General features: G+C 37.1%; 1 protein-coding gene across 7 annotated transcripts in view; it reads right to left on the bottom strand.

Moving 5' to 3' along the window:
• Macrod2 (mono-ADP ribosylhydrolase 2) overlaps window positions 1-14,749 on the bottom strand; it is a 1,982,629-nt gene that overhangs the window by 1,863,740 nt on the left and 104,140 nt on the right. Inside the window, exon 4 of one of the 7 annotated variants that reach the window (XM_076570746.1) lies at window positions 1,413-7,384. The exons of the other annotated variants lie outside the window; for them this stretch is intronic. Within the exon in view, the coding sequence (XP_076426861.1) occupies window positions 7,368-7,384 (17 nt within the window). The 3' untranslated portion in view covers window positions 1,413-7,367. Of the gene's footprint in view, window positions 1-1,412; window positions 7,385-14,749 lie in introns of those variants that run through there. 7 annotated transcript variants of the gene reach the window in all.

The raw sequence follows: 14,749 nt of genomic DNA, 5'->3' as shown, positions 1-14,749 counted from the left end.
CAGGTTTTGAATTTTTAGTAGCCTATACACCACAGTCTGTATGTAAAATACCACACCAATAAGAAGGTGTGTTGTGGGATCTTTGTACACTATGTGAAGATGGATTCTGTGATTAGTGTAATAAAAAGATGAATGGCCAATGGCTAGGGGGCACTTCTGGGCAGAAAGAAAACTCTTGGAAGAAGAAAGGTGGAGTCACCAGCCAGATGCAGAAAAAGCAGAATGGGCAGAACAGAGATGAGGTAATGAGCCTTGTGGAAGAATGTAGATTAAAATATATGGGTTAATTTAAGTAATAAGAGCTAGTTAGGAATAAGCATAAGCTAAGGCTGAACTTTTATAATTAATAAATCTGTATGTATATCATTATTTGCAGCTAGCAGTCCCAATGAGCAAGTACTGCTATAAAGCTGTCTATAGTAATGTATAATTGTAGAGAAAACTATGTAAAAAGATACAGCATACAAGAGTGAGAAACCCTGGGAGAAAATTTTAATTGTCACTTTTTTTGAGGGGGCTGGAGATCTGGCAGTCTTGCTGTGGCCTCTTGAGCTGCTAAGATGGCAGGTGTAGTCATGACATCTGCTTAGAAGAAATCCACCAAAGCCCCAGACTCTGAGAAGACAACTGCCTTTCTTTAATCTGAATGTATTACAGAAATGTTTGCGATCATAATTTCAAGTACTACATATACTGTATAGATCATTTATTTTTCATATTTCATATAGACCTGTGATAGATGTGTATATACTTTTTTAAATTAAGGAATGAATCTCACTAGGCTTTTTGATTCACAATATAGTGTTATTCTAGCACACAGTAAGAGATTTTAACTGTGAGACATACTGTCACAAGCTTCCCTAGAGTCTCTGTTCTTTTCACTCAGTAATGTGTGCTGTAGAGATTAAAAGATGAAATGCTCTTTGTTCTCATCTTTAAAGAGTTCACACTCTAGCAGGGGAGAGTATCATGTCCACAAGCAATTATGAGACTCATGAAAAACATAATAATTTCACCAATAACTAATATATAGGTTCTACACAGTGCTTCCAAAGAGCACACTGAAATGAGTTGTTGTGGAGACTTCTGGCTGTGGGCAAGTTGAATATCTACACTGTGACATGTACACAAGAGAGGGTTTTCCTAGGAAGTCTTTAGCCAGCCCAATGATAAGAATTTAAAAGGTATTAGTAATGCTGGGCAGTGGTGGCGCATACCTTTAATCCCAGCACTCAGCAGGCAGAGCCAGGGGGAAATCTGTGAGTTCGAGGTCAGCCTGGTCTACAGAGCTAGATGCAGGACTGGCACCAAAAACTACACAGAGAAACCCTGTCTCTCAAAAAAATAGATAGATAGATAGATAGATAGATAGATAGATAGATAGATAGATAGATAGATAGATAGATGATAGATAGATAAATGGTGTTACTAAATTTCATCCAGAATCTACTCTGACAGTTTCTATTTTCAGAGCCTACAAAATTTCAATTTGTTTCTGGTATTTTTATCATACATAAAATTCTTATTCTGAATCAAAAGCTGGCCAGGACACCCATCAGGTATATTGAGAACAGGACCCATGAAAATGTTTCAAGTCAATACTGATGACATCAGTCCAAAAACAGACACAATCAAGTCATCAGCACTGTGGGGAATAAAAAAGGGCAATCTATCTTAAGCCTTTTAAATATTTACTAGATCTAACACTACTAAGAAATAAGGTAGCATTAATTCAGTCTTGGGAAACAGCCCTGCTTTTTCCTCCCAATACTTATGCATTTAAAGCATCTTTAACGCATTTAGAGTTCTTCACAGAGCAGCTGACAAATCATTTCTCCAAACTGGCAAAGGGCGTTGAAACCAGAATTTAGACAGAGTCAGCAGACAGCAAAGAGAGAAGGTGGCCTCTTCCTTTTTTATATTACATAAATATACCATTAAAATATTGGTTTCTCTTTGATATATGAACTGGACTTATTAATGACTAAGGCATGTTACATTGTGTGGAGATTTTTAAATGACAGAGCTTTTGTTTTTAATCACAGACCTGTTTTTCCTCATTTTAATACACTTAGCTTTTGACAATCACAGAACATATATCCCACGTGTTTTCCGGAAGAGGGACCCCAAGATCATTTTCTATCTAATTGTTTTCAGTTTTATAAACTCAGAAACCACTTGATGATGCATTTGTATAGATTACTTTGTGGTCAATAAAATAATGTTAACATATGTTCACACTATCTGCATACTGCCACCAGGACCACAGAGTCCAACATTGAGGTACTTCCCATCTACACTTTTCTTCACAGTTTGAACACTCATGTTCTCCTTACTTGTGCTAACGCATCTGGGCACCTGAAACCCACTGGGAGGGCTTTCTGCCAGCTGTCCTCTATGCTCCTGACACAGTTTTTGTTTCTCACTGAAAGACTGCTTTCCTTTCCAGTAATCACAACTTCTGTCCAGTAATCACAACTTACCAGTAGTGAAATATTTGCCAAATCAGTCACTTCTCCTCTTATTAGTCTTAAAACTTTCTCCACAGGTATTTCCTGATACCCAAAACTGAACACTATCTGTTTATTTTTTTCTAATCATACTTTTAATGCTTCATTTAAACTAGATCAGAAAATTAAGAATTATCTGACACATATAATAGTATTTATGCTCTATCTATACCTACCCATCCATGCCAATTGTAACTTATGATCAAAGTAAACTAAATTGTTCTGTTAAGCTGAAATGGTTATCAGTGCAGAATGGAAAATCAGTGTAAGCACACAATGATTTCATTGATCACGGTTTATTTTTCAATAATAGAAACATGTGAGTTACCAAGATTATGCATTCACAAACCAAGAAATATAGTCTAGTCTGATTAAAAGTAGTCAACACCAAAGAAACTCATAGAGAACAAAAAGAAGGAAAATCACTCATTCAAAGTAAATCAACAATTTATTCAGGCATTAAGAAGTCTATTGTCAAAGGCTACAGAACTGTTCCTGTTAAGAGAATGTCCTCTATGCTCGTGACACAGTTTTTGTTTCTCACTGAAAGACTGCTTTCCTTTCCAGTAATCACAACTTCTGTCCAGTAATCATAACTTACCAGTAGTGAAATATTTGCCAAATCAGTCACTTCTCCTCTTATTAGTCTTAAAACATTCTTCACAGGTATTTCCTGATACCAAAAACTGTTAAGGGAATGATAAATTCTGCTTGATGTGCCAGATATTTGTTTCACTTGCTTGATTTAGTAGAAAGGGGCGGGGGGAGTAAAGACATGAGGTTTTTGAAAAATACTTTTATTGAGTGTGGTGGTCAAGGTTGACTTCAACTTAACTGCACAGAAAGGATCTATCTTAGGGAATTATGCCCTTGGATTGTCTGTGAGGATCTGGTCAGAGAGGATCAGGGTGAGAAGAAAACATCACCCTGCAATGAGCACCATCCAACAGGCTGGGGACCCAGGCAGTAAAAGGGGAAAAGGAAATTCCCACAGCACAGGCATTCACTCTTTCTGCTTCTTGACCACTGTGAGGCAAGCAATTCTCCTGAACCAGGACATGACTAAAACCCCTGGAATCAGGAGCCATAGTAAACACCCTCCTGCACCCCAACACACACACACACACACACACACACACACACACACACACACACACACACACTCAGAGTTGTTTTCTCTGGTGTTTTGTCCCTGTAACAAAATGTCTAACATTTTGTGAGCCAAAAATTTTTGCAACATGGAGACACATATATTGAGTATGGAGTCTAATGAATAAACAACTAAACACTAACACATAAGAAAACAAAATCAATTAACAGCTTAATTAACTAAGTGTTTCTAAAGGTACTATTGAAGACAGATTATTTTTTTAGATTGGAACCAGCTTTCAAAAATAATTATTTTCTTCCCCTTTAATAATAATTATGAGATTATACTAAAAATATATAAGAATCTAAATCAGAACACAATACTTATTGATAGCCCTCTTTAGCAGAAGTGGCTACACTAAAAGGCCTAGTTTCGTGGCTAAGTCTATATGAAAGTAGTATATTCTTTTTCTATTTCCTGGTTAGAACTTAAAAGCCAAAACTCTTTCCTGGTCTAATATCACAGGTTCCTAATCTTTATTATGTTTGGGTATAAAACCAGACAACCCTCTATAGCAGAACTCTCATAATTCTTGATACATAATATTATTATATAAGTTAGGGTTCTCTATAAAAACTGATGAACAGTACAATATGTAACAAAATTCTTTATTTAAATGTTTAAATGTACAATAGAGGATTAAAAAGCTAGCATGTTGCCTATCTTTGTGGTTACTGAAAAAATCTGTTTTGTACACCATTTTATGATGCAGGAAGATTATTATGTATTGAAGAATGCAAGGAAAGAGGCTGTAGGACACTAAGTAGAGTATTATCCTGTTTTTTTTTTAAAGGTTTGTTTGTTTTTACTTTATGTGTATGAGTGTTTTACTTGCACATATGTAAGTAAGTAAACCACATACATACCTGGTGCCAGCAGAGTCCAGATGAGGGCATCAGATCCCCAGGAGCTGAAGTTACAGACAGTTGTGAGATGCCTGTGGGTGCTAGGAACTGAGCCTGGGTCCTCCAGAACAACAGCAAGTGTTCTTAACCACTGAGCCTTTTTTCCAACCCCCTATTGCTGTGGGATGGTCTGTATGTCAAATTACTCTAATTGGTCAATAAATAAAACACTGATTGGCCAGTAGCTAGGCAGGAAGTATAGGCGGGACTAACAGAGAGGAGAAAAGAAAGAACAGGAAGGTGGAAGGAGACACTGCCAACCGCCGCCATGACAAGCAGCATGTGAAGATGCCAGCAAGCCACGAGCCACATGGCAAGGTATAGATTTATGGAAATGGATTAATTTAAGCTATAAGAACAGTTAGCAAGAAGCCTGCCATGACCATACAGTTTGTAAGCAATATAAGTCTCTGTGTTTACTTGGTTGGGTCTGAGCGGCTGTGGGACTGGTGGGTGACAAAGATTTGTTCTGACTGTGGGCAAGGCAGGAAAACTCTAGCTACACCCTATAGTCCTATTTTAAAAAAAATCAAACCAAATACAAAAAAAAGGCTTGAAAACATATGTACCAAAATGTAAACATAATTATTTATGAGGTCATGAGATTGCTGATGCTTCTAATTTTGTCCAAATTGTTTCTATGCATTTCCTATTTTAAAATTTTTAGTATATGTATTTATATATTTGGGGGTTGTGTGTGTGCCACAGTGCACACATGGAGGTCAGAGGACATCTGGCAGGAGTTGTTTTTTTTCCTTCCTTGTGGGTTCCAGTAACCTAACTCAGGTTGTCAGGCTTGGCACTGAGCTTGGCACAGGCTTTACACACTGAGCCATCTTGCTGGCCCTATATTCATTTTCTAATACAAATGCATTGTTTCTATTTCAAATAGGCCTATGTTCATTAAGTAATAATATTCAGTAGGAATTGCATAAAAAATATAGAAAGTTCCTATACAGAATTATAAAACCTTAAAAATAAAATGTGGGAATAATGTGCCTCTCTTATGTAAGATAAGTGAGGTTTCTGCTGCTGTGGTTCACTTTGCATGGTGTGGTAGGTTTACACTCACAGCTACTCACCAGCTCCAATCACTGCTTTGAGAATAAATTTATCATCACTGTAGTTTCCATATTCACGTCTCTTTTTCTGGTAAATTCATAAAAGAATGAAATCATCATTGTTTTTCTTTTCTCCTTTTCAACCTTTTTACTAGTAAAGAATTGTTCTTATCAATAGAAAGGATGAGCTTAACAATACCTGGGCTGAAATGACTCCACCTAAGATTACTTTGCCTTCAAAAGAAAGCATGAAGACAGAAACTGGAAGGCAAAAGCTAAGAAAGAACTGTACAGAGGGCTAGGGGAGGTGAGGGATGGGATACTTGGTGTTCTCTTTAGTTAGAACAGAAAGACAATCCCAAGGTAAACAGCCTCTGATCACTGGGAGAGTTTGGCTCTTACCCACTGAACATAGGCAAAAGAGCCATTGCCAGGAAAAAAAATAAGTTAATGACATTAACCACACAACTTCCTAATTCAAACTCTCTGACAAAATCTATTTTATAAAAAAGATTTCTTTTCATTGTGTGTCTCTGTACATGTACATATGTGCTGGTACCCAAAGAAAACAGAACAGGGCATAAGATCCCCTGGAGCTGTAGGTACAAGCAGCTGGTTACAAGCTGCTCCACATGGGTGCCAGGAACCAAGGGTCCTTTTTAAGAGACCCAAGCACTCTTAAGCCCTGAGCTATCTCTACAGATGTAGGAGCCCACTTTTCAAGCATAATCCTTTTTAATGTAATGCATCAGCATTAATACTCTTTATTTTTAAAGAACGTATCTAGACTTGCCTAGCATACAAAAGATCCTGGTTTCACAACATGAGACTGTGTTTCCTAGAAATGACAGGGAAGCCACACTAATGATACGTCAATAATATGGCTGTCTAAACAATACCTGAACAATGACAACACCAATAGACATGATGCAGAAGGGGGAAATCTCACAGAGTCACTCCCTAAACAAAGAACTAGAGGCAACAAATGGCTGCTGAGGGAAAGACAATTAGTTTCTCCCAGGGGTGAGCCCCCAACTGGTTATCCACAACCAAGCTGACCAATCCTGACATCATAGACACCCAAGCCATACTAAATGAACTCAGTAGGTTTTGTTTATATATTTATTCATGTATATATGTACATCTGTAACAACATTAAAGAAAATAAAGGTGATCAATTTGAGAGGGAGTGGAAAGGAACATAAAAGAGGCTGGAGGGAGGAGAGGTAAGTAATATAACTATATTTTCACCTAAAATCTTTAAATAAATTTAAAATTTAAATAAAATTTAAAAATCCTAGCCTCAATTCTCCATTTTGAACTTCTTTAGCTATAGTTGGTGAGGAATGAGTAAGAAAATCAGAGCATATAAGAGGGTAAAAGAGAAAAATGGGAGGAAAGAAAACAGGAAGATGAAGGGACTAAACAGGAAGGGGTGGGAGAACAAAGAAAAATAGTGCTTAGATGTATTGATGGATAAGAGAAAAGATTTATATGCATAAAATGTGTTTATTTATAATATATAAATAAGACATAAAGAAAAATTATAGTATGTCACCAAACTTTAAATCTGATTATTTATATAAAAAATACCACATTTCCCTCTTTCTCTTTTAAAAAAGTTAAAAATAGTCATATGAATAGAGGGAAACTAAAACTTCATACTGACTCATTTACTTAAATTGTTCACTTTAGTGCAAAACTACACCAAGAACAACAATCAGCCGCACACAATCTTCCCTCAGAGTGCTTTAGAACCTGAAATAAAATAAATAATTAAAATAAATAAAAGCATAGAAAATAATTTCAATAGAATACATAGAATATATAGAACATTAAGCATCAAAAAGTATAACAAGACCAAAGTTTTCTCCTTCCCCATTAACTGGTAAGTTTCTTTATAAAATCTATTCCCAAACACATTCAAATGAAATTCAAATGACAAAACACAAATCTTCCTGCTTACATGAAAATCCTTTTCAAATAGATGAGTGGTTTTACAGGGGAAAAAATGTGTGCAGTGTGGTCCCAAAATCTTGATTTTGAAGGACTACATAACAGCACACCATCCTTGACTGACTGTAAATTGTCAAGGATTATGACAGTATATATGAAAACCCACAGGAGAAGACCAAATGTTCAAACTATTTGCTGAGGAAATAGCACTTAAAAAGACATTATTAGATGAATTCTTATAGAAAAATTAGATTTAAGTAATGGGCTACTTGAGACTCATTTAAAAAGTCAGAAAATAGCCGGGCGTTGGTGGCGCACGCCTTTAATCCCAGCACTCGGGAGGCAGAGGCAGGCGGATCTCTGTGAGTTCGAGGCCAGCCTGGGCTACCAAGTGAGTTCCAGGAAAAGGCGCAAAGCTACACAGAGAAACCCTGTCTCGAAAAACCAAAAAAAAAAAAAAAAAGTCAGAAAATAATTCAGGCCAGAGGTAGATTTTTTTCCTTAGCTTAAATGGTATCATTGTTACTGTTTTTTGAAACATTAAAATTTTTGGGTATTTAAAAACCAACAAATTTTAAATATTACTAACTTTCCAAAACAGACATATGGAAACCTACTACCATAGAAGCTTCCTAAACTAAACTATAAATGCACAAACATAAAAAATTAAAATGGAGTTATCCTGTAACAGGGCAATAATGCACCTAACTATACACCACAAGATAACAAATAAAAATCCAGGGCCAGAGATGGGTTACATCTTTTGGAGTTGTTGGTATTTGAGGTCCCATAGACAACCCCCCCCCCATTGCCATCCAAAGAATACAGGCTATTGCCATTGCTTTGATTATCTCCCAGGACTTGACAGTAAGACCTTATTGTTGAAGTTAACACATATAACACATACTAGAGCCATAGATCAGGGTAAAAGCAAAATGATACAGATTTTCATCCCTTCTGGCTAGTTTTCACAATACTTAAAGGTATTGCATATGCAACCAGGTATTACAAATGTAACCAGATAGATAAATAATTATCAGTCATTCAGAGCTGTGAACACTGTAAGTTACAAAAATGACTGTCCCAGGAAGATGGGCCAACTGGTGTAATAGTGACAAGAAAACTATTGGAATAACCAATCATTTTCTGATTGTATTTAAGTCCTGCTCCACAAGATGAAAACCAAAACTGGTACTACTACAAGGTCAGTAGCCTGTGGCTAGACATGTTACAAGAGAATTAGGGTAGAACCTACTACTATTATTCTACTAAGTAGACAAAGCAGTTATCTCTTCTTAATGACATCTATTATATCCAGATTAGTGCAATCCTCACTTGAGAAGCTCCTATTGAAGTAGATGGTGAGAGATTCACAAATGGTCAAGACACATAGAACAAGAGACTTCAGATTTCACAGCCCTAAAGGGACATCTATATCATAAGCTTGTGACCAAGGCTCAGGATCATTGGGAAGAGTGAGCAGATAGAGTCGAAGAGCCAGAAGTGGTAGATGACTAAAAGGAAACACTGTCTTCTGAGCACAGCAGGGCAGCTGCACATATGAACTCATGGTGATTGTGACAGCATGCACAAAAACCCACCCAAGACCAAGAAAGGCCAAATGCCAGCCCAGAGAAAGGAGTAACACACATAACCCCACCTCTAGCCGTAAAGCTATTGGCAACTTTTAGCTGCTAGGAGAGGAAAAAACAGTTTTCTCTGTGTAGGCTGTGGAAAGTTGACTACACTCTGGTGGAAGACCACACACTCAAGCACAAATTGGACTTGAAAGGTTAAAAAGGAAAGAAAAAAAAATGGAAACAAAGTTGGATGGGTAGGGAAGGTAGTTTGGATCTAGAAGGAGTTGGCGGAGGAAAGAAGAATATGATCAAAATATGCACAAAACTCTCTGAGAACTAATAAGTTTATAAAAAAGACTCACAAACAATGATTGCCTATCAGAGTAATTTACCCAGCATGGTAAGACTGCACCAAACTGAACTCCATTTGTTAAGCTACCTTTTCTCCCCTGCTCTCATTCAAGCATTCATATAAGCACAGTGCCTCAATACCGGCTTGATGTCAGGCACTGTACTTACTAGACACTGTTAATACTTAGGGGTGTGTGAATAAACAAGAAGGAAGTTATCAGTAAGATAGCAAGTTCAAGTTCACAAACGTCTAAAACCTTTATTTACCCAAAAAGCTCAATTTGAACTATATTATTTATTATCATCTTAATTCTAATATCTAGAAGCAATAAAATTTCACTAATCTCAGATTCAGTTTTTCTTACACCTATAAAATTTGTATATAAGTTATAAGAAATTATGAAAACTTGCTCAAAAGATCTAGACACTCCAGTAACTTGAAAGGAATTGCTTTTCACTATACATAGTCACCCTATAAAAGTGAGATTAGCACAACTTTTAAAAATAGGTTTGACAGAAAGAATATAGCAAACCCTGAGTGTTCAAGGTCTCATTTTTTTTTTAAGTCTGAAGGTCTAGACATTCAACAATAAGAAGTTTCCCTGAGGCACAAGCTAAAATGCACTCAGTAGAAGGCTGGAGTATGGTAAGCCTGCCCCTGACCTGGGCAAGAGCCCCTCCAGTTCCATCTCTTCATTTTAGTATACATTGTTATCCTTCACTTTATTCTCATTTTATAAAGGACATCCAGAAGTACCACATTCCCTTAAGCCAAGGGTATCCAACCAGCAGCTCACAGCTATATGCAGCCAACTATAGCTATAAATGAAACACAAAATCTTAACTGAACTAAAACATCATGGGACTTTCTGAGATTTTGATTTTGTTGTATGTGGTGGTTGGAGTGAAGAGAATGGCTCCCATAGGTTTATATGCTCAATTCCCAGTTGGTAGACTATTTAAGAAGGACTAGAAGGTGTGGTCTTTTTTGAGAAAGTGTGTCACTAAAGCATGATCCTAATTAGTCTTAACAATAAAACCCCAGAGTCAGATATCGAGGGTGAAAGCTAAAGAGCAGAGCAGAAGCCACAAGAGACTACTTATCACTATGAAATCTCAGACAGAATGAGGGGCGAGATCCTGTCTTCACCCACCTTATATTTTGTCTCCACCTCTCTAGTGCTGGGATTAAAGGCATGTACTGCCACGGCCTGGCACTGTTTCTCTTTAGAGTGGTTCAATCATATGTAGCCCAGGGTGGCCTTGAACTCCTAATCTTCCTGCTTCCTCCTCCAAAGTACTGGGATTAAAGGTGTGTGCCACCACTGCCTGGCCTCTATGGTTAACTAGCAGCTAGTTACACCCTCTGAACTGCTTTATTTGTCAGAACACAAACAAAATAGCGCACAACATGTCACTGAGGGTGAGCTTTGAGGTTTCAAAAGCCCACACCAGGCCCAGTGTGTCTCTGTCTCTGTCCCTCCCACCTTCCCCCACCTCTTCCCCCACCCCTTTTCTCTCCCATCTCCAACTTGTGGATCAGATGTGAACTCTCAGCTGCTGCTCCAGCACCATGCCTACATACCTGCTGTCATACTCCTGGTCCCAATGTTTATGGACTAACCCTCTGAAACTGTAAGCAAGACTCCAATTAAGAGCTTCATTCTATATAAGCTGGCTTAATCATGTTGACTCTTCACAGCACTAAAACATTAAGACATTTTGTTTTACTTTGTAACTCAACAACAAGGCTCTCAGGCATGAACTTCATAGATGACAGTGTCACATTATAATACCATACAAAATAAATATATGTATGCTTTTAGTAATAGTATGCATGAATGTTTCCATTTTACTTCCATATCCAGCTTCCTTGAATTGGAACTATCAGGTGATCATGTGATCATGGTCACTTGGCAAGTGAATTGCAGGGATTATCAATAACATTATATAGCCATTGCAAACAACAGGTGTTTAATGTCATTTAGGAGATAATTAAGTATTTTATTTGTTTATTAAGGTTATTTCCACACCATGCCTATGCATCATCCACCATACTTTACAATCAACCCTCTGTTTCCTACTGCATCTTCAGCTGAGATGCAGAAGGCCCACACCTCATTTTTCCCATCAATTCAGTTTCATAATAAAAGTAAATAGAGTTCCTTATCTATCATTATTTTTGAGTCCTAGTACCGATTCTATATAAGAGAACACTCAAGAGAAAAAATATGCATGAAGAAAAATTGTTGAAGGTGACTAGACGGGTGATGACTTTTGTGCTGATACAAGTAGGTCCTCTGCTTAATTTGTGGGAAATTTGCACACGTTTTTGAAGACTATAATTTGAAAAGTCATTATATGCAAAAACTTCATGGCAAATTCTATGTATACAAAGAATTGTGTTATAGGGGCAAAATAAAAAAAATTCTCTTCTCAACAAAATAATTTTGTTAAAATTACAACTCAGATGGATCCTATTGTAAAAAGTTATATAGCATACATGCTTTTTTCCCTGAAAAAAAAAGCAGGGAAGATATTCATAAAATCAGTTTCTCTCACCAAACTAGAGCCATGAATAAAATAAACTGGAAAAAATTTTGGAGAACAGAAGCACTAATTAAACATGTACTTTGGCAATGGAGGCCAGCACGGATGATAAAACCATAGCCCAGCTGCCACTGTTGTTAGATGTTAGATGCTATCTCTAAGGTGTTGATGATGAATACATTGTAAATGAATAAATGATGTCTCAATACCATTAAGGACAAAACTCAAACATAATGTTTATATGAAGCAGTAAAACATACATTCAAGTAAAGGCCAAATGTTTAAAGGCCTTTATGACTTGAAACATATTAACAAGTCATTTATTATATCAAAACAAAATTTGTGGCTGAATCTGATGATGAAAACAGACTAACAGACTTAAGATTTGCTGGATTTAATCACGTGTTTGAGTTAAGTATGTGCCTTCAAAGTGAAAACTAACTTATCAATACACTGTTTCAAATGATAACAGTGCTCTAAACCATGGGTGTTCCAGGGAAACACAAACTAATGCAAACAGTTTTATGCATTTCAACATATTGGCTAAATAGTTTTTTTAAAATGTACCCTTGCTTTTCAATTTGACAGGAGATTTGAAAAGAGGTTTCATGATTTTTAGGAAATTAATCCATATTTTGGTATATGTTTGACTCTACTTTCAGTGAACACAAATGTGTCACTTGCACATTTTCTTTTCTTTTTTTATATTTATCATGTGTTGCACACATGTTATGGCACTCTTGTAGAGGTCAGAGGATCACTTAAAAGAATCAGATCTCAGTTCTTTCCTTCTACTGTGTGGGTTCCAGGAATTAAACTCAGGTCTTAAGGCCTGTTAGCAAAACAGTTTTACCAGCCCATCTTACACATTTAAATGCTGTATTGATAAGCTGGTTATTACCTTCAAGATGTATGTTTACCTCATTTAAACAAGTGGTTAATCTTAACGTATTTATTTCTTATTATTGTGGGAAATGAGCATATCTTAGTGCTCATGTGGAAATCAGAAGACAACTTTGTAGAGTTGAATCCTGAGACTTTTGCTAGCCCCCAATTTCCAAATGCAATGAATGAAACTACAATCTTCAACAGCAACAAGAACAACAACAAAAGAACATGTCTCTTTCCTAGACGTTTACAGGTCCTATCCTCGAGAGACAAATCTCTCTCTGTGGCAGGTATCATGAAAATTATACACAGACCTCTTTTTCCCTCTCATCAGCTTTTGATAGTGTTTGTATGTTTAACATGTGACCTAAGACAATTCTTCATTTAATTTGGCCAAAGAAGCCAAATTGGACTACCTGCTTTTCACCATGCTGTTTTCTGTTCTTAAATTGCTGAGAACAAGTAACAGCTTCTGGTGTTTGTATCCCTCACCTGTAACAAGGCAACCAGTCCATAACAAAGACCAAAGTATTTACTAATGATGATTATGATGATGGGCTTACTTCAGAAGTGGTTGCACTATTTTAAGTGTTTTGCATATATCATTTAATTTGGATAGCTCAGTGGGGTGCTATTAATAATCTCATTATGCTTATGAGAAAACTGGGAATCAGATCAATTTCTTCCTCTGAATAAATGAATGGCATGAGCAGATGGTCTTTGGATTCCCACCAAGTTGAAGGTGTTTAAACTCCAGTCATTGCAGTCACTTTGGGAAATGTATTTGCCTGTTGTGAGTTTGGTTTGCTTCTCTGTAAAGAGGAGGCAGTACTTAGCTCAAGGTGTCCCTGTGATCATTGGGAAACATCTACATACCATGTGACAGGGGCCCTTCCGAGAAGGCAAGTCTTTCCCCCACCTATCCTCACCTCTTTCTCTTAACCACACAACAGGCTCAAGTGCAAATATACTAGAAACACTTTTTGCTTCACCCCCTACAGCTCTTAACCCTTAGTTTGTTAGACTCACCTGGGCAATGGTGCACACACTATTTTAAGAAACCAGGCAGGCCCTTTGTGCTCTCTCTGGGTGACTGTGGTAAACAACACTCCAGGAGCACTGTTTTCTAGCTCTTTTCTTCCTAATCACTTCCATCCAGGAGGGGAGCATGGACTGCTTAACTGTGAATCTGCTTTCATCCTATCTCCTTCATTTCTCTGACTTCCCCACTGGCAAAGAGAAAGCTGTTTAAGGGCAGGCAAGAACAGATAATTTCTACATGGTAAAACTGCACTCAATAGGTTCTAGAAAGATATACATCAGCTACTAGGTTATATGTCTTTCTTTTTCATGTGCCCCTCCTCCAATTAACTAGAATTCCTGCTGCAGGAAGTGTGAGACCAAGTAACACCAATGGTAAAAGACAGAGTGAAAACACAAAAGTCACAGTTTTCACTCATCTTGTCCACACCACTAAAGTTCCAGAGTAATGCAAGACTGGCAAGAAACTAATGGGGAGCATGGTCAGTCCTATAAAGAAACACTACTGCTTTACATCAGTCTCCTAGACAGTGACCACACTAGCTTCCACTAGGGCAATAAGCAAGAAACAATTATGTTAGCATTATGCTAATATTGACCTAGTCATTAACCCTTCAAGGTTCAAAAGAATTCATTGCCTTTCACTTTGAAATTAAAAGTATTTACAATAAATCTTTTGGAAGCCCAAACTTTCCATGAGGATTCTAACAGAGAATTTAAATTTGAGACAGTACAATGTGTAGTTTTCATTCCAATT

This window comes from Peromyscus maniculatus, chromosome 4 (genome assembly GCF_049852395.1).
Source record: "Peromyscus maniculatus bairdii isolate BWxNUB_F1_BW_parent chromosome 4, HU_Pman_BW_mat_3.1, whole genome shotgun sequence".
In the NCBI taxonomy this organism is placed as follows: Eukaryota; Metazoa; Chordata; class Mammalia; order Rodentia; family Cricetidae; genus Peromyscus; species Peromyscus maniculatus.
This window is presented reverse-complemented; position numbering and strand designations above follow the sequence as displayed.